General features: G+C 44.9%; 1 protein-coding gene across 2 annotated transcripts in view; it reads left to right on the forward strand.

The window, feature by feature from the left end:
* Window positions 1–13,843: 13,843 nt before the first annotated feature.
* The window catches only part of STK32B (serine/threonine kinase 32B), a gene marked incomplete at both ends in the record, with an annotated part of 241,085 nt that continues 233,926 nt past the window's right edge, over window positions 13,844–21,002 (forward strand). For both annotated transcript variants that reach the window (XM_080928587.1, XM_080928588.1), the window contains one exon: window positions 13,844–13,895. In XM_080928587.1, the coding sequence (XP_080784713.1) occupies window positions 13,844–13,895 (52 nt within the window). The remainder of the gene's footprint in view (window positions 13,896–21,002) is intronic.

Below are 21,002 nucleotides of genomic sequence, written 5' to 3' on the forward strand. Positions count from 1 at the left end.
GGTAAACACTGGAGTTTTCTGTTATATTTTTGTAACTCTAGTCCCATAAACTCAGTTCCAACCACCAAACACAACCACGAAACACTGGACTTTGAGGGTTCAGACTCAGGGCCTTGGCATGCTAGCCCAGGACACAAGGCCCAGCAGGAGAGATGAATAAATGAATGAATGAATGAATGGTACCTTTTGTTGCTTCCCCTCCTGATGGCCCCCATGGGGTCTGCAGCTGCAGCTGGGGCAAGTCCACCAACCTTCTCTGCTGGCCCAGAGCCCTGGAGCCCCTTCTCCTGAAGCCCCTGCAGGCTGCTTCATTTGAGAAGCCAGGCTCCCCTCCCTTGGGAAGCACTTTGAGTGTTTTGGCCTCTGGCCTTCCAGGAAGCCCCGTAGCCAGCACACACCCAGGGCAGGAAGCAGAGAGAATTTAAATCTTTGACAAGAAGCCAGGGCAGAGACCACTGCAGAAGCTGGCACAGCCCCTCCAGGTTGTTGGCACGGTGAGCTGTGCTAAGTGCAACCTCCAGGTTTTATAAACATGTTATGTGAATGGCTCCTTTCTTCCTTCAAGAGGGGAAGGCAGAGTTTGAGGGGGTGGGGTTTGCTGCTGCAGAAGTGAAGGAGTCAGGGAGGGTCAAAAGATCATTGTACAGAAGGCTCCTACTGTCAGCACTTTTTCTTCACGATCACCCTGATGGGTATAAGATCCCGAGACGACCCCACAACTCTGAATTAGAAGAGCTGGTGGGTCAGGTCAGCATTATTTTGCCTGCTTCTGTCTCCTGGCAAGAGGCTGAGGTGGTACAGACCAAAGCCCGATCTCCTCACAGTGTGGAAGTCCCCCAAACTCTTCTCCCCCATTGTGGAGAACCAAGTGTGTGGAAAGGCTCCCAGGCCCTAGGTACTTAGCGTGTTACGACGGTGCTTTGTGAATTGAGCTTAATTCACTGCAGAGAGGACATAAGGCCCTGGACTGGGCTGATGGCTCAGTTGACGAAGTGCTTGCTGTAAAAGCACAAAGACCCATGTTCAATCCCCCAAAACCCCTATGAAAAAAAGGCAGGTACTGATGGCACATCAGTACTGTGCAACCCCAGTATTTGGGAAGTGGAGTCAGGTGGATTCCTCAAGCCAGGCCTTCTGGTCAGCCAACCTAGTCTAATTAGAAAACTCCAGGCCTGCAAGAGACCCTGCCTCAAAATCAAGGAAACAAACAACCTCTGGTGGCGCAGCAGGTGAAGGCACTTCTCTCTACTCCCTGTGGCCTGAATTTTAGACCATCACATGGGGGAAAGACATTGTTCTCTGATCTCTACACATGCATTATGGTACACAATGCTCTCACACACAAACAAATATAATAATAAATGTAAATGTAAAAACCCAAGGGAGATGGCATCGAGGAGCAATGACGCCCAGGCTTGTTCTCCAACCTATGCACTTGGAACACACACACACACACACACACACACACACACACTCACATACACACATTCTCTCACATACGCACACACTTTCTCACACACCACATTCACATTCACACATACCACACACTAATATACATACTACTCTCTCTCTCACACACACATTCTCTCTCAAACACACCCACATACACCACACACATACAACTCACTCTCTCTTTCTCTATCTCTCTCTCACAGACACATACTCTCTCTAACATACACACACACACTCTTACATACACACCACACACACTAATATACATACCACTCTCTCACACACACAGACATACATTCTCTCTCATACACACATATCCTCTCTCTCACATACACACACTCCCACACACACCACACACACACTAATATACACACCACTCTATCTCTCTCTCACACACATGCACACACACATACTCACACACAGAGGATGAATCTTCATGCTTGTGTTCAAAACCTGACTTTCTCACTTGCAATAAGGGCCACTCCCCTCACAAAGGTTGGCATGAAGAAAATATCATCAAGGATGCTGGAGCAACCTGAAAACCAGTGGGTGTGTCCAGTTCAGGGACCACAGCTGGCCAGTTCCCCAGTGAACATCTCGCACTCAGAACAGTTCCTGATGTCTAGGAGGTGTGCAACAGGGCTCCCAGGCAGAGTTGCAGTTAAGAGCAGATGCCCTCTTGGTTGTAATGGGTGGGGATAAGAACTCTCGGGTGGGGAGCAGTAGCATACCCCTGCCTCCACATTTAGCCCTTTGGCCTCTTCCATTCTCCTTTATGGAGGAGCCTCCTGTTGATGGTGACTAGACTGTGGGAAACGTGAACAGGCCATTTCTCTCCACACCGTAAAACTCCCAGAAATCCAACTTAGGTCTTCAGATTTGGCTGCAAGTGTAATACTTCTAATGCTAGTGTGATGGTTAGATTTTGTTAACTTGATAAAAGCAAGGGTCACCTGGGATAGATGAAACCTCAATTAAGAAAAGGTCTCCTTGGGGACAAGGGGAGGGGGAATGGGGGAAAGGCTTGTGAGGGTGGAGGAGAGGAGGGAGCAGGGACTTTGATCTCGAGGTAAAGTGAATCAAAAAAATTTAAAAATGCCTCCTGCCGGGTTGTGATGGTGCATACCTTTGATCCCTTTGACGTGAGAAAGACATAGAAAGCAAACCAATAATCAGTGTACCTCCACAGTCTCTGAGTTTCTGCCTCCAGGTTCCTCCAGGTTCTTATTCTGATTTCCCTTCACGATGTAAGCTGAAATAAGCCCTTCTCCTCATCAGGTGCTTTGGGCTGTGGTGTTTTCTTATGGCAATAAACTAGGTGTGAGTGTGGAGATCAGGGGACAACCTTGGCTGTCAGTCTTCAGGTGTCACCCATCTTTTATCTTAGATGGGGTTCCTCACTAGTTTGGGGCTCCAGAGATGAGCTGGCCATCACACTTCCAGAATCCACCCATCTCCACCTCCCATCTCACCGTTGCTGGGACTCCCACCAATACACGTGGCTTTTGGTGGTGGCTTTGGAGATCCAAACTCAGGCTCTCATACTAGTGAGGAAAGTATGAGATGACCGAGGCATCTTTCCAGTCTGATGTTATAAATTTAATATGCAAAGACCTCCACAGGCTCGTGCATTTGGACACTTGGGCCCAAGCCTGTGGTGCTGTTTCTGAGGTTGTGAAATCTTTTGGATATGGGGACGTACATGGTAGATATAGGGCCCTAGGAGGTGGAGTTCTGGTCTTACAGGGCTCTGCTTCTGGCTTGAGCTCTCTGGTTTCTGGTCTATGGAGACTCAGGAGTCCCATGTGCAACTCTGCCATGCTATGCCTTCCCCACCATGATGGATGGTAGTACCCTCTCAAACCATGAGGCCATGTAAACCCCTCCTCCTATAAGTCGTTCCCATAAGATGTCTTCTCAAGGAGAAAAGTGATACAATCGGGATGGTAAAGAAAATGACTATTCTGTGGCACAGGAAGCTTCAGAACTTTACGTTCCCTTCTTCAGAGGGAAGCTAGAAAGAGGAACAGGTGATTTTGACAGGTCTAAGTGGTTACTTGGTGAGTTTCTTGAGATTCTGGCAAGCAAAAAGCAGAAACCCCAAAAGACTATGCCCTTGTTGTCATGACAGGCCTCCCAGATAATCCAGAACAAATGCTCTTCCTCTCACTAGTGACTAGAATTCCGTGGTTACAAGATAAGATGCCCAGGAAGGGGCTATGTCAACCACATCTCTATTAGAAGTTTCTTAGTCAAATGACAGCACTTTAGCGATAGCCCCTTCTGAAGAGGAGCTGGGGAGGTATCCCGAGGATGAAGAGATGGAGCATTACCAAGATTTTGTTACTGAGGTCATGATGAGCTAGATTATCAGCATGCTTTGGGAGATCATTTCCCAAGCCCAAACATCAACAAAATGTCTTCCTATTTTATAAATGGAGAACAGACCTAGGGGACTTAGCTATGCACACGTGTACACTCACAAACACATCTGCACACATTTCCCTGTGTCCTCGACACTCCTTTAAGCCTCTAAGAACCCTTACAAATCAGGCAGAAATATGGGGGAAACACACCTCATTGGATGTTGCCTTTGGCAGTTGGGAAACTCTTCCTGCCCAGGCTGGTTCACATTGCAGCTGTAGTTGTCCACAAATACATAACATGAGGGCACCGTGGAGCTACGCTGCAAATTGTTTTAATGTAAGAATGAGCAGCTCTAAGTTCCAAACTATGAAAATAACTCCAGGGGAGTCTTGCAATGCCAAGAAATGCAGATACCCACTGTGGGTGCAATTTATAAACCCTATGTTGACTGAACACACACACACACACACACACACACACACACACACACACACACACACACACACACCACTACATCAGGATGTGCAGTAAAATTGTGTTTTGAAATGCTGAATTTTTAATCACCAGGGATAACCAGCCGTGCAAGGAAGATGAGTCTCACTTACAGGGCTGCACGTGCAAGCCCTGCCTTATCTCGGTGTGCCACAGCCTTGTCATTTTCTTTCTTCGTAAGGCACAATGCTGCCAAGCAGAATGGCTTGAGCTGTAACGTCCGCAGACAGGATTTACTCTAGGCAAACCAGACTTAAGTTTTAAGTAAAATAGGCTTAACATAAACGATAACAAGATCTGATCTGGGGGACTCTTAAAAAAATAATAATGGTTTGGCACAGAAGACACCCTGCTCCAGGGAACAACGTTAGCTTCCATAGTGAGATCAAGTTACAGAAAATCAAACATTAAGTCCTAGGCATGGAGAGCCCCAAATGCCAAGAGTAGTCCGTGGATCCGGGTTCACGTTCTCAGCAGTATTACAAGTGCTCATGAGATAGCAGTTTGCAAATGTAAGACAGAAAAGAACACAGTCTAATTCAGCATCTGTCTGTGAAACTGGGGAGTAATGGAAAAGTACACTCCTAGTTTCCCCTCTAATTTGTGGAGGGATTCTCAAGCAAAATCTTCCCAGACCTCCTTATGCCTGTCCTGTCCTGCAATGTATAAATAAAGTCCAGCAGGCTTGGGTCAGGGACATCGATGGATTCTGTTTTATGAATTAGTTTATGTTTTGCACAGAGTTACACCCCACAAAACTGTATCAGCCAGGAGGAAAGAAGAGTAGTCCAGAGGCCAGCTTCATCTGGAGCCTTCAACTGAAGTCAAGTTCACACTTTCCCAGGGGACTGATGGCACCCAGCACATGTGGGTTGCAGAAAAGGAAGGGTCTTTTTTCAGAGCTATTCACATAGACGTTGCTTGTATAATGTGACCAATGCTTTGCACCGTGAAGACTTGTGGCTGAGGTTTCTTAAAGATCAGAGGTGACAGAGGCTGGTACCACTCACCAGCTCCCCTTCCATTCCTGGAGACTTCTGGGTTGAACAGGAGAGTCTTGGGCCATGGGGGAAGCCCCGTTCCAGTAAAACTGAAGAGAAGTCCACATGGAGGCAGCTAGGAGCAGGGTAGGTGACAGGCAGCAGAGAATGAGAACTCATAGCACAAAGGGAAGGAATGCCTAGAGCCAGAAGCTAGAACATCCCAGAAGTTGCATGGTACAGATTCTCCCACAGGGTCCGTGGAGGGCCTAGTGAGGTGGGCCTTGGCTTTGGAATTCTGGTCTCCTTTTTTTGTTTCTTAATTTTATAGAATTTTTTTTTTTACATTTGAAATGTTATTCCTTTTCCCGATTTCCACTCCAACCTCCCCCATCACATCCCCCCTCTATTTGCTTCTATGAGGGTGCTCCCCAAACCAACCAACCAACCAACCAACCAACCAACCAACCAACCAACCAACCAACTAACCAACCAACCAACCAACCAACCAACCAACCAACCAACCAACTAACCAACCAACCAACCAACCAACCAACCAACCAACCAACCAACCAACTAACCAACCAACCAACCAACCAACCAGCCAACCAACCAACCAACCAACTAACCAACCAACCAACCAACCAACCAACCAACTAACCAACCAACCAATTAACCAACTAACCAACCAATACCTCCTGCCTCTCCTCCCTAGTTATCCTACACTGGGGCATCAAGCCTTCACAGGACCAAGGGTCTCTCTTCTCACTGGTGTCTGAAAAGGCCAGTTTCTGCTACATATTGCAATTTTATGAGGTCCCATTTATTGATTCATGATCTTTGAGCATAAGCCATTGGTGTTCTGTTCAGGAAAATTTCCCCTGTGCCCATGTGTTCCAGGCTCTTCCCCACTTTCTCTTTTATTTGTTCAAGTGTATCTAGTTTTATTTGGAGGTCTTGTATCCACTTGGACTTGAGCTTTGTACAAGGAGATAAGAATGGATCATTTTTTATTTTTCTACATGCTGACCACCAGTTGACCCAGCACCATTTGTTGAAAATGCTGTTGTTTTTTCCCACTGGATTGTTTTAGCTCCTTTGCCAAAGATTAAGAGACCATAGATGTGTGAATTCATTTCTGGGTCTTCAATTCTATTACACTGATCTATCTGCCTGTCTCTGTACCAATACCATACAGTTTTTATCTCTATTGCTCTGTAATACAGCTTGAGGTTAGGGATGATGATTCCCCCAGAAGTTCTTTTATTGTTGAGAATACTTTTTGCTATCCTGAGTTTTTTTGTTATTCCAAATGAATTTGAAAATTACTCTTTTTAACTCTATGAGGAATTGAGTTGAATTTTGATGGGGTTGCATTAAATCTATAGAATGCTTTTGGCAAGATAGCCATTTTTACTCTATTAATTCTTTCAATCCATGAACATGAGAGATTTTTCTATCCTCTGAAATCTTCTTCGGATTTCTTTCTTCAGAGACTTAAAGTTCTTGTTATACAGATCTTCCACTTGCTTGGCTAGAGTAACACCAAGGTATTTTATATTGTTTGTGATTATTGTGAAGGTTTCCCTATTTTTTTCTCAGCCTGTTTATCCTTTGAGAAGAGGAAGACTACTAATTTGTTTGAATTAATTTTTTATCCAGCCACTTTGCTGAAGTTGTTTATCAGCTGTAGTAGTTCTCTAGTAGAATTTTTGGGGTCACTTAAGTATACTATCATATCATCTGCAGATAGTGATGTTTTGACTTCTTTCTTTCCAATTTATATCCCTTTGACCTCCTTTTGTTGTTTAATTGCTCTGGCTAGGCCTTCTGGTACTATATTGAATAGGCAGGGGAAGATTGGGCACCTTTTTCTAGTCCCTGATTTTAGTGGGATTGCTTCAAATTTCTCTCCATTTAGTTTGATATTGGCAACTGGTTTGCTGTATATTGCTTTTCTTCTGTTTAGGTATGGGTCTTTAATTCCTGATCTTTCCAAGACTTTTTACCATGAAGGTGTGTTTAATTTTGTCAAATGCTTTCTCAGCATCTAGTGAGATCACCATGTGCTTTTTTTCTTTGAGTTTGTTTATATGGTGGATTACATTGATGGATTTTCTTATATCAAACCATCCCTGCATCATCCATGGGATGAAACCCACTTAATCATGATCGATGATCATTTTGATGTGTTCTTGGATTCAGTTTGGGAGAATCTTATTGAGTACTTTTGTATCAATATTTATAAGGGAAATTGGTCTAAAGTTTTCCTTCTTTGCTGAGTCTTTGTGTGGTTTAAGTATAAGCATAAATGTGGCTTTTTAAAACAAACTTGGTAGTGTTCCTTTTGTTTCTGTTTGGTGGAATAGTTTGAAGAATATTGGAATTAGGTCTTCTATGAAGGTCTAATAGAATCCCATCTGGTCCTGGGATTTTTTTTTTTTTTTTTTTTTTTTTTTTTTTTTTTTTGGGTTGGGAAACTTTTAATGTCTGCTTCTACTTCTTTAGAGGCTCTGGAACTGTTTAAATGATTTGTCTGATCCAACTTTGGTACCTGGTATCTGTCTGGAAAATTTTTTGTTTCATCCAGATTTTCAAGTTTTTATTTATTTATTTATTTTAGTGTAGGCTTTTATATTAGTATCTGATCATTTTTTAATTTCCTCAGTTTCTGTTGTTATGTCTCACTTCTCATTTCTGATTTTGTTAATTTGGATACTTTCTTTGTGCCCTCTGGTTAGTCTGACTAAGGGCTTATCTATCTTGTTGATTTTCTCAAAGAACCTGCTCTGGGTTTTGCTGATTTTTTTGTATAGTTCTTTTTGTTTCTACTTGGTTGATTTCAACCCTGAGTTTAATTATTTCCTGCCGTCTACTTCTCTTGGGTGCATTTGCTTTTTTTTTTTTTTTTTTTTTTTTTTTGTTCTAGAGCTTTTAGGGGTGCTTTCAAGCTGCTAGTGTATGCTCTCTCTCGTTTCTCTTTGGAAGAACTCAGAGCTATGAGTTTTCCTTTTAGCACTACTTTCATTGTGTCCCATAAGTTTGGGTATGTTATGCCTTCATTTTCATTAAATTCTCAAAAGCCTTTAATTTGTTTCTTTATTTCTTCCTTGACCAAGTTATCATTTAGTAGAGAATTGTCCAGCTTCCATGTGCATGTGGGCTTTCTGTCATTTTTGTTGTTACTGAAGACCAGTCTTAGTCCCCATGGTGATCTGATAGGATGCTTGGAATTATTTCTATCTTCTTGTATCTGTTGAATCCTGTTTTGTGAACAATTAGATGATAAATGTGGAGAAGGTACCATGAGGTGCCGAGAAGAAGGCATATTCTTTTGCTTTCGTATGAAATGTTTTATAGATGTCAGTTAAATCCATTTGGTTCATAACTTATTAGTTTCACTATGTCTCTGTTTAATTTCTGTTTCCATGATCTGTGCATTGATGAGAGTGGGGTGTTGAAGTCTCCCACTATTATTGTGTGAGTCGTAATGTGTACTTTGAGCTTTAGTAAAGTTTCTTTTATAAATGTAGGTGCCCTTTCATTTGGAGCATAGATATTCAGAATTGAGATTTTATCATGGTGGCTTGTTCTTTTGATGAATATGAAGTGTCCTTCCTTTATATTTTTGATAACTTTTGGTTGAAAGTCAATTTTATTTGATATTAAAATGGATACTCCAGCTTGTTTCTTGGTACCGTTTGTTAGGAAAATTGTTTTCCAGCCTTTTACTCTAAGGTAATGTCTGTCTTTGTCACTGAGGTGCAATTCCTCTATGCAGCCCAATGGTGAGTCTTCTTTACCTATTCAGTCTGTTAGTCTATATCTTTTATTGTGGAATTGAGTCCATTGGTGTTAAGAGATATTAGGGTTCAATGATTGCTGTTTTCTGTAATTTTTATTGTTGGTTGGTAAAATTATGTTTGTGTGGCTATCTTCTTTTGGGTTTTTTAAAAAAGATTACTTTCTTGCTTTTTCTAGGGTGTAGTCTCCCTCCTTGTGTTGTCATTTTCCATCTATTATCTTTTGCAGGCTGAATTTGTAGAAAGATATTGTGTAAGTTTGGTTTTGTCATGGAATATTTTAGTTTCTCCATCTATGGTAATTTATAGTTTTGCTGGATATAATAGCCTGGGCTGGCATTTGTGCTCATTTAAGATCTGTATGACATCTGCTCAGGATCTTCTAGCTTTCAGTCTCCATTGGCAACTCTGGTATAATTTTGATATGTCTGCCTTTATGCTACTTGACCCTTTTCCCTTACTGCTTTTAATATTCTTTCTTTGTTTTGTGCATTTGGTGTTTTAACTATTATGTGATGGGAGGAATTTCTTTTCTGGTCCAATCTATTTGGAGTTTTGTAGGTTTCTTGTATGTTTATTGGCATTTCTTTCTTTAGGTTAGGGAAGTTTTCTTCTATAATTTTGTTAAAGATATTTAATGGTTATTTAATTTAGAAATCTTCGGTTTCTTTTATACCTATTATTCTTCATTTGATCTTCTCCTTGTGTCCTGGATTTTCTGGATGTTTTGGGTTAGGAGCTCTTTGTGTTTTGCATTTTCTTTGATTGTTCTGTCAATGTTTTCTATGGTATCTTCTGCACCTGAAATTCTCTCTTCTATCTCTTGTATTCAGTTGATGATGCTTGCATCTATGACTCCTGATCTGTTTTCTAGGATTTTAATCTCCAGGAATTCTTTAATTGTTTCTATTTTAATTTTTAGATCCTGGATGATTTTGTTCAATTCCTTCACTTATTTGGTTGTATTTTCCTGTAATTCTTTAAGGGACTTTTATGTTTCCTCTTTAAGGGCATCTATCCATTTACCTGTGTTCTCTTGCATTTCTTTAGTGAAGTCATTGATGTTCTTCTTAAACTTCTCTAACATCATCATGAGATGTGATTTTTAAATCAGAATCTTGCTTTTTCAGTGTATTGGGGTAGACCTCTGGTCTCCTAAGAAGCAAAAATAACTATTGTTTTTCCTGCTCCTCCTAATTTTCTTTAAGGCACGGTTTCTCTATGTGGCCCTGGTTGTCCTAGAACTTGCTCAGTAGATCAGGCTAGCCTCAGTCTCAGAGGTCCTCCTACCTCTACCTTTTAAGTGCAGAAATTTCTGTTTTTTCAAGCCATTAAGTTTGGGGAGATATGTTAATGGCATTAAGAAGCAGCCATTTAACCCCATGAGTCTTCTTTTCTTCATGTGAAAAATATGGGGATGATCATAATACCTCCTTTGTGTCCTACAGTAACTATAGCAGAAAACAGTAACACACACCTTATGAAATCAGGGTCAATGCTTGAAAGACTTTTCCAAGTGAAAGTACCATTGTCTTTACTAATTGTTAACATAAGAAAAATACTTAGAAGAGAAGATTTAAGAGCTGAATTCATTTATAACTCTCAACATAGCCACTATTCCATCCAGATCACTGCCACATCCTCTTAGCAAATCTGATACACATGTCTAACTTTGGAATTTGAATCTTTTTCTCCCTTAGCCTTTGATATCAGCTTAACCTTCTCATGCTATATTCTTCCTCCATCTGGGTGATGAGGGGCAAAAGTCTACCAGGGCTATCATGAGGGCTGGAGGGGACAGCTCCTGGGAAGCAATTAAGACCCAGAGTCTAGCACACAGTGTATAAGTGAGAGGAGGAGGGGGAAGAAGAGGAGGAGGAAGAGAAAGGAAAGTGGTTGCTGGGCTGAGCATCCCACTAGGATTTGCACAGTTTAGTATACAGTGCCCGGTTGTGATGGTTTGTATATGGGACCCAGGAGTGGCACTATTAGAAGGTGTGGCCTTGTTGAAGTAGGAGTGTCACTGTAGGTGTGGGCTATAAGACCCTCATCCTAGCTGTTTGGAAGTCAGTATTCTCACAGCAGCCTTCAGATGAAGATGTAGAACTCTCAGCTCCTCCTGCACCATGCCTTCCTGTGCACTGTCAAGCTCCTACCTTGGTGATACTAGATTGAATCTCTAAGCTAGCCTGAATTAAGTGTTATTTTTATAAGAGTTGCCTTGGTCATGGTATCTATTCACAGCAGTAAAATCCTAGCTAACTAAGACACTTAAGTCATTCTAATTGACCGTTCTAGAAGGAACCTTTCTCTCTTGACTGTGGGAACTTTACAGGCAACTACCCACCCCCCTAACCCCATCTGATGATTCTATTTGTTTTTCCAGACCTAGATGAAGAGCCCTCTTTCCCAGAAAGTCCTCACAGATTCCAAGTGTGTTTTGATGTCTCCCATTGTCCCTCACAGCCCAGTTTAATTTCCTATTACCACCAAATCCTCCCACACTCCCATATGAAATCATACCTTGTCTTAGTCCTGACCCATTATAAGTATTTAGAAAACATTGAACAGTGCTGAGAAGAGAAGGGGCAGATGTTCAAAACCATTAGGGACTCGATGCCTTTTTATTTATTTTTTTGGCCTTTCGGGGAGGGGCAGACAAATGGTTCTGCTATCCCCAAAGATCCCGGGGTTCTTTCTAACAGCAAAATCACACAGATAGTCTTCTTTTATTTTTGACACAGCTATTACTTTCATATGCATTTTATATTCTGTGATAATGCTTCAGAACATATAGCCCCCTATCACAGCCTCTAAGAGCTCCACCCTCTCTTGCCTGAGCATGTAGCTCTGCTTCTGGGCACACATACGGTTCAGGTGGGCACCTTGGACCCTTAGTCATTGGAGGAGTTGCCACAGGCCAGCTCTTCTTTGGTGAGAGGTGGATATGAAAGGACACAAGAGTCATCTCTTTAGGTCTCCTTCAGAACTGACAGTTGCCTCACATCCTCAGTAGGACAAGGAAAGCTGAGGTATCAGCTGCCCACACAGCATCTCACACTTATGCCATGCCAACTGTGCCCCAGAGACCAATATCAAGCCCCTTGGACCCCATCCTGAGCCCCGAGAGGTAGACGTGCCACTAGCGCCGTTGCACAAATGGAAGAACCGAGATCAGAAAATGTGATATGACCTAGCCAAGTTCATCTCCTAGAGTGGGGGTAAAGACTCGGCACTGTCTGAATTTCTCCCTCTGATTCTTGGGTTGTCTATCTCTTGTGTTCTTTATTCGGTCCTGCTGGGTCCGGTGTAGCTTGGCCACACCACTGAAGCTTTTGGCCCAAGGAAGAGCAGGTGTGCTTGCCTGTTATTAATTTCCCATCAGGCACTTTTGCTTCTTTTATACATATTATCAGACAGCCTTACAGCAACCTGGGTACCACCCCATACCACAGAGGTGAACCCCAGGACAGGCACCCAAACACCAGGTGTGTGTAGTCTTCTAGATGGGATCAATTGGATGAGAAGCAGTTCAGTCAGGTGAGGATAGAGCAGACTCCTTTTTCTCCTCCTCCTTCTCGTGGCTTCTGAAAGATTATGTTGGCCAAAAGGGACACGGTGGGACTGAGGGCAGAAGGAGGGAAATAGGTTAGGAAGACACAAAAGGGAAACTTTGCTTTTCACCACCTAGTTCGCACAGTGGCTCCCAGCGCCCAGCAGGTGGCAGGATATGGCCAGAGATGCCCTGTCCCTGGGAAGTCCGGGCCAGCAGCCCGCAGGTAATGTTAGTCTCCAGGGGAGCTCTTGCTGTCCACTCTGGCCCCTGCAAGCCTTGGGTCCTTAGGCATTCCGGTCCCTGGAGAGACGGCCCCTCCCCCCAGGCACTGTCCAGCTGCTGCAGAAGCCCAGACCCAGATGAACAGCCTGCCCCTAAATCAGCCACCTAAGCTTCACAGTGTAGGGGAATCCCGAGGACCCAGACAGGCAATTTCCAAAAATGTACATTTTTAAGAAAGTAACCGACAGCCTCGTAGGCCTCAGTTTCTCAATGTACAATGAGAGGTTATATTAGACCTTGCTGGTCTGGGCTTTCCTTTCCACTCATTAAACATCCCAGCAAACAAAGAAGAATCCTGTGGCTAGCCAGTGGGTGAGCGCAGTTCTGAGTCAATACAAACTGTCAAACGCTGCCGGTGGGGGGCCGGGGAGGAGTGGGGGGGGGACCCAGCAGCTCCCGGGAGGTCCCTTCCCTCAGAGTCCCCGCCTACCCGACTGTGAAGTGGGGGCGGTGGCTTCTAACTCTTGGCGGAGATCCGGGTCCACGCCCCCTCCTCCCGCTGCACACCCTCCCACCCTCCTTTCTTGCCTCTTCCTCCTTTTTCCTCACCACCGTTGTGAGCAGAGCTGCACGGTGGTCTGGGCTCAGGGAGTCCCCGGGTTTCCATCCGTGTATTGTGCGTCATGGAGAGAACCCGGTGAGGGCTCCGGGGGTGCGGTGATCACAGCTGGGGGATACCCTGGAGGAGGGGTGGCCACACGGTCTCCATCCCTGCGCTGCTCCAGCTCCACACACGCTACAACCCTGGCTGGCTGCCTGCTCTCACCGCAGCTTGCATCTTGCATCCCTGGGCTCTCATCCCGCACACTGCATCCCAAGAGCATCCTGCATCCCTTTTCGCCGTGAGAATCCTGCATCTGACATCCCGAAAGGGGAGGCCGGGCATGTAGTAGCGGCAGTAGCGGCGGAATATGGGCGGGAACCACTCCCACAAGCCTCCAGTGTTTGATGAGAACGAAGAAGGTAAGAGCCTCCCCAATATGAGCTGCCACTCCCCACATCCCCAGGGCATCTCTTCCTTCTGCAACCCTTCACTGAGTGCCTACTGAGTGTAACGCACCGATGGACACCTGGGTCTCGGCACAGCCTTGTTACCCCGCACTGGCAGTGCACCGGCGGCCCAATGCTATGCGTAGTGCTCCTACCTAGCCACTTCTTAGGCTCTAGTGCTCTTTGGAAGCTCAGATCATGCTGAACCTAGAGTTGGGTTAGAAGACTGGAGACTCAAGGTATTTACTTGGGGGAGGAGGTGTCACAGGGAAGACCTAGTTTCACAGTAAGAGTAGGGGGCGTTGCTCCTGCTAAGCATCCTGGGACTCCGAGGTGGCCTTCAGAACTTGAGGTTAACAGAAGTGGCCTACTGGGTGAAAGTGTACAAAGTGTGTGTGTGTGTGTGTGTGTGTGTGTGTGTGTGTGTGTGTGTGAGAGAGAGAGAGAGAGAGAGAGAGAGAGAGAGACAGAGATAGAGACAGAGAGACAGACGGGGTGGGGGAGGCCCTCCTATTTGGTCTCAGGAAGGCATAAGGAAACTTTTTGTAGCGGAAGTCTGTGGCTCTGAGAAAGGACCCCTGCTTGGTGAGTGTCCTGGTGGGGTGTATTGTAGCCTATCCACCTTGTATAGATGCCAGGTCTGGAGAGTCCTTGCAGCGAATGGTGGAAGAATTTGGTATCTGAGTATTTGACTGAGCAAAAGTATAAAGTTTTCTTAGCATCTGCTTTTATTATTGTGTGTCCTGGGACTCAACCCCTCGGAATCCTCATTTTCCGCTATCTGTGAAGGTTCCGAATCAGGTCGTTGGGAGCTCAATCATTAGTCACACGTGGAACGTGTATTACAGACACCTGTGTCAGTTAATAACCTCCAGTGGGACAATACACACTGGCTTCTCTCTGCCTATCTATCTCCACTGTGCCCCAAGTTAGAGTCCAGACATCCTGACCCTTCTTTTATGCCAGCCACAGTGCTGGGCATTCTCAGTCCTCACGGATCCCCAATGGAACAGGTACTTTTCTCGTGGCTGTTTTGTAAGGGAAAGGGAGGAGAAGGGTGGGGGAGCTAGAGCTAGTCATAGACTACAACCTGAGAGCTGGTTCTGAGCTCATCTCCTGTACAGGGCACAGGTTTGACCACTCAGATCATGGTTTCTAGAATCATCAAGGCAGGCCCTCTCAAAATGGTGAGACTCCATTTAGGTGAAGACACAGCCTGCTGGGACAGACAGGTGGTCCTTCCTTGCAGGAGGCCATGTCTGGTGAGTCTGAAACATTCTTAAAGATAGGAAGGGAGGGTTCAGGTACAGCCACGGGTTATTTGGCAGCCCTGGTCTTCTTGGTCTTCAGACCGGCGTGGGCTAGTAGAGAACAGAGACAGTGGAAGCTCTGTGTGTGTCAGAGGGAGTTAGGACTTCCATGTAGCTTTGCTTCCGTTTAGTTCATGGTTATAGCCTGGGTCAAGGTCACACTGATAGTTTTCTTAACATGCCTGTCTTTTAAAAATCATTCAGTAGGTTGAGGTTTACATGTATACATCAGTTTTTCATCAACAGAGCCTAACATAATCCTGATGTTAGTTCTCTCTTGAAACATGCCTCTACGTGCAACACTAGCACGTTTTAATAATTGGCACTCTAAAATCATTCTCTGCCCCAGAGACATTTAAACTCTCCTTAATCAAACCCCTCAGAGTGCTATATATTAATACTTCATTTGTCTGGCAGATTACAAACTTCTAAAGAAAATAACTCTTTACATTCAATGAAAGAGTTTCTCATTGCACTTAAAGACAACAAGGGCATACCCTTAGCCTGTAACTATTTTTTTTTAATTTTTATAATTATTCTTATTTGATGTTGCCATCTATAACCTCTGACCTTACAAAAATACCAAATATGGTCAGTAAAACCGCGCCCTCATGTAATGTCTATGTATTTTATTTTAGCAAAAGAAGCACCCCTTTCTTTCATGCTTAACTCAGAGGGGATTTGCCACCTCTGTGGCAATGATCTCTTTCATGATTTATTTGCTCTAAGGTATTTACAGTAGTTGATGTCTTGGTTTTCCCTGTCTTTTTTTATTTTTTGTCTTAATTTTTTTATTAGATACTCTGTATTTACATTTGAGATGTTATCCCTTTACCCTGCCCCTGTTCCCATGCCCCTCCCCCTTCATTTGCCTTCACAAAGGTGCACTCCCTTCTGATCCCCCTCTCCACCCCATTGCCTTGACATTCCCCTACATTGGGAAAACATGCCCTCCCTGGACCAAAAGCCTCTTCTCACATTGATGCCAGACACTGCTATCTTAAGCTACATAAGCAACTGATCAATAGGTCTCTCAAAGTGCGCACAAAGGTTGGTGTTTTACTCCATGGAAGTTTTGGAGGGTTTGGTTGGTTGATGATGTTGTTATTTTCCCATGAGGTTGCAACCTCTTTCAGCTCCTTAGGTCCTTTCTTTAGCAACCCCATTGGGATCCCCGAGTTCACACCGATGGTTAGCTGCAAGCATGCTCAGCTGTATCTATATGACTCTAGCATAGTGGTTTTCCCTGTCTTGATTTCCTGTCCAGAGTCTGTTTACCCTGGGTGAGCCATCTGTTTTGGAGCCGGTTGAAGTACAAGTCTGGAACTCCCCAGCCCAGTGGAGCATGAACACATGTGACTCACAGCCATTTCCACGTATTTTCTGTGCACATGTGGAGTACAGTCTGCTGGTTCCTATATTTCATATGCATTCACATGCAATCTTTCTCACACTCACCCTATGCTGAGGACCAGGAGTGGAAGCATGGTAGAGGGTTCCTGACCCTGGGTATGTAAACTGTCCTTTACACTTGAGTCTTTTGGAAGTGATAGTAAAACTTTTCCTGGGGAAAAGAGATTTTCAATGATGGAAAAGGAATGAGCAAAGGCTGTTGGTAAAGATAAAACAAGGTTCATTTGGGCATCTGGCAGAGCCTCTTGTGCACCCGAGGAAGCCTTAAGGTACCATAAAAGGCCCCTGAATGCCAGACCAAATTCAAAGGGCTCAGGCTCATGTGGGTGTGTGGAGTTGAGCTTTCAGGAATTCAGGAGGTATGGAAGGTTTTAGGCAGGAGATAATGGGGGTCAGTGAACAAGCATGCTCCCCCAAGTGTCTGAGGCTCTAGCTCCTGAGCACACCTGATATGGAGGACTCGAATGGATAAACCACAGCAGGAAGTTCTCACTGTTCTCCATTCTCCGGGGGTGAGAGGCAGGGCATGAGGCTTACCGTGTTCTGATCACAGCTGTCATGGTAACACCTTCAGCCTGGAGCTCAGAAGAACATGCTCATGTCCCAGGAAGAATGGCTGCACCAAGGTATTGGCCGTGTTTCTCTCCTAGTGGCATGTGAAGTAATAGTGTGTTTACTGTAATGCGTCTGAGGTAAGGTGGAAGATGGTGCTTTTCCCATCTGAGCTTCTTTGAGCAAATGATGTAAACCTGACAGGAAGTACTTTTTCTGGAACTCACTGACTTGCGTGACTTGGCCCCTTCCATATCTGCTTCAAGCCTTGGCCCTGACTAGCACTCAGATCACCAGCATGGCCTCATGATGCCTTCCTGCCGGAAGCTCTCTTCAGTGTCATCTGGGTGCATCAGCCAGGCCATCCTGCTCTAGGAGTGCCAGGCTGCGTTACACTCGCTGTTCAGTCTCCCTCTGTCTCACTCAATCTGGTCCAAGAGGCAAGTCACATGAAGACTGCAATGAGAGCAAAGTCCTTGTGCACGCCCCCTTGGACCCTCCCTCTGGGGGTTCACTCTTCTCTTATCCCAGGCGACTTTGGCCTTGGTTCATGTTTCCCTTCCCCACACCCTCCAGATCTTCCTAAGGGCTTCAGTGACTCTTCATAATGGCGCTCTGTGCCTATCCCTTGCTTATTTTCTTTCTTTCAGTCCGTCAACACCACCAACCATACCATTGACATGATTATTTTCTAATTTATCATCCATGTTGGTTTTCTGTCACTGTGACAAATACCTGAGTTGAACAACTCCTAAGGACAGGTCTCTTTTAGTTTATGGTTTCTGAGGGGTTGGACCCTCATCATTTGGCTCTGTTGGTTTTAGCCTGTGGTGGGATGGCATTATGGTCATTACAAAAGGCATGTGTCCAGAGAAGTGGTATTCGAGAGATAGAAAAAGACTGGAGAAAGCTAGGGTCCCAGGATGCTTTCAAAGGATGTCACCAAGTCACTTCTTTCTGCTTCTGAATCCAAGTCCATGTATTCATTGGTAGAAAAAGGCCTGGGAAGTGAAGACAGATTGAGGAGTAAGTGAATAGGTATCCTGGGGAAGCCAGCAGGACGTCAGGAGAACACATCTTAGGGAACCTGGCAACTGTTGGTATTGCTGCTTGTCTGTGCTACAATAGCCGACAAGCAACTTAAAGAGGAAGGGCTTATTCTGGCTCGCAGTTTGATGGGGGCACAGTCTGTCATAGGAAGATAGGCTTGGCAGCTGGATCAGGAGGCTGCTGGCTACATTGTATCAGCAGTTAAGAAGCAGAAAGGGAACAGGAAGTGGGGTTTGTTTGTTCCTGTAAATTGTAAAGCCCACCTGTCATGACCCAATTCCTCCAGCAAACTGCACCTCCAAAAGGCTCTACAACCTTTCCAAATGGTGACACCTGCTGAGGACCAAGAGCTCAAAAACACAAGCCTGTGGGGAGACAGTTCACATTTAAGCCTCAGCACTCTGGACTGACTGTCTTGAAGGTGAAGGTGCATATTGGGATAAGTCAACTTACACCTTTCATGTAAATGAACAACGAGGGCTGGTCAGAAAAGCACTGAGATTTTTATAGCAGAGAGTAGTAATCGGTGTGGCTGCATCTTTATCAAGTCCTGTCTCCGAAAGTTTTCGCCTGCTCTTGGTGGCATTGGTTGATAGGTCACCAGGTCTGTGACAGATGGGTCTCTCCAGATCTTCAGCTTCCAAATCACAGTGCTATGAGTCTTCTACAGCAGCAAGTGCAGGAAGGAGGAAACTGAAGGTTGGGCTCACGAAGGTTAGAGCTCTTTTGAGATGGGAATTTCATGAGAATTCCTGTGTCCCAAGGCCTACAAGAACATCTGGAGTAGAACCAAGATGCTAATAAACAGCGCAGGTGAGTGAGGGTTGATCTCTTCAGCCACAGCTTAGCTCTGTCTCTCAAGTAGTCTCTGGAACCTTCTGTTGTGTGTCTTCTGCATTCCTCTTCATGCTTTATGCCAGGACAGACTTTCCTCTCATGGATCCTGCCAGCCCCGAGACTCCACTTGGAGGAGAGAGCTCATATTCCTCATGTCACCTCAGAGTCACCAACGACTGGTTCCTATTAAGACTTGAACCATTCTGTAAGCAGGGAGATCTGGTGCGCTAACCAGCCAGCCCAGATTGTTCAGGCCTTGCCTGGACACTGGGTAGAGTCTCCTGAACTTGAGGGACTCTGGTACATGTGGGAAAAAAATCCAAGGAATACCAGAATACCAACAGAAGGAGGAAAAGTGGATGCTGCGGTGAATCCAAATAGTGTTCAAACAGTAATGACACCGATAAAAAGGACCGAATTTAAACCACCTTCTCCAGATCTGCTACCGAGGAGAAACACAATGTAACTTATCTCATACAATTGTTAAATCTGATGGTAGTCAGCTTTCCACCAGATAGCAATGTATCAGAAGTAATAGGCTTATAAAATGTTTTTTTTTTTTTAAATTGGCTCACAGATCTGCAGCTTTCTGCCCTTGATCGATCAGCCCCCACTGTTTTAGATGTGTAGCAAAGCCAAGCAAAAGTGAAAAAGTGGCAGAGGAAAACCTTAAGCTACAAAGCAAAAGCAAGCAGCACAATCAACGTAGAACTGTCCCTGAGGGCAAGGCTCCAGTACCTGGAGGACCTCCCACATAGGGACCCCGATCTTGATAGTCTCCCCACTTTGATGCTGGGGAACGTGAGCCTTTGAACAGCATTGAGCACCCGAAGGACAGCACAGGCCACTTTCTAAATGAGACTGGAACCTCTGTGAAGAGTGGCAATTGCTTGCTTTTAAAAAATTATTTATTTATTTATTTATTTATTTATTTATTTATTTATTTATTTATTTTTGCCTCTGCCCTGCTAGACCCAGGATGTAGGCTGAAGGTGGTCCCTTACTGGGGGCCAATTTTCTGTGTCCCTCTGAGTTCTGAGGCTACAGAGGAGTAAACACAGACATCACAATTTTATTACAAGTGACATCTGTGTGGCTTTTAGAGTGGAATGGGCTTCCTGCTTCTGTTCTCAGGTTTCTACCTTGGAACAAACAGGCAGGGACTCGAGTGTGCAGAATGGATGGGATGCTACAAGCAGTTGGGAGTGCCCAGCCATGGTACACAGGGAGCCCAGGAGACAGCCCCACGCAGCAGAAACCGAGGCTTGCACACCAATGTTAAAGCATTGTTCGCTTTCAGCAACTCCAGATATCAATTTTCCCTCTGTTGAAAGAGACACAGCACCCTCCTCCCCCTCCCATTGCTGGGTAAGACATGATTCTTGCTTTAGGGGACAGCAGAAGAGAGTGGCTCTTCCCTAGACAGTGAATTGCGCTCCATGATGGAGGCAGGATTGGTCCCCAAGGGTGAGGAAAGGTTTAAATGCATGGAGAGGAAGGGGGGGGGGGATCGTGACTTGGTATCAGCACAGAGGTCGGCCTGTTCCTCTGAGAACTGAAAAGAACAATATGCCGAGCATTACATGGGTGCTTAAAATTGAGGCTATGAGCCCTGGAAGGTGGAGATTGAGAAACTGCTCCTTAGAGGGATCTTGCCTCCCCACCCCCTACCCCCTCAGGGTGCACTAGTTACCATGGTAATGAGGAAAATCAGCTACCTAAACTACCAGTAAAGGGAAACTGGGGTCATTTTCAGGCAGAGCCAGCCCCAGCCAAGGAAAACATGAAGTCAATGCTGTCATCAACTTGGGAAATTTTCTCCTCCCAGCACTTGGCCTTTTGATCCTCCTGAGTATCCCAACTCACTGTGGCGTTGCCTTCTGGTCCGTCTTACAAAGATACTCTATCAGGGAAGTCA

Source organism: Micromys minutus (genome assembly GCF_963924665.1).
Source record: "Micromys minutus genome assembly, chromosome: 1".
Lineage (NCBI taxonomy): Eukaryota > Metazoa > Chordata > Mammalia > Rodentia > Muridae > Micromys > Micromys minutus.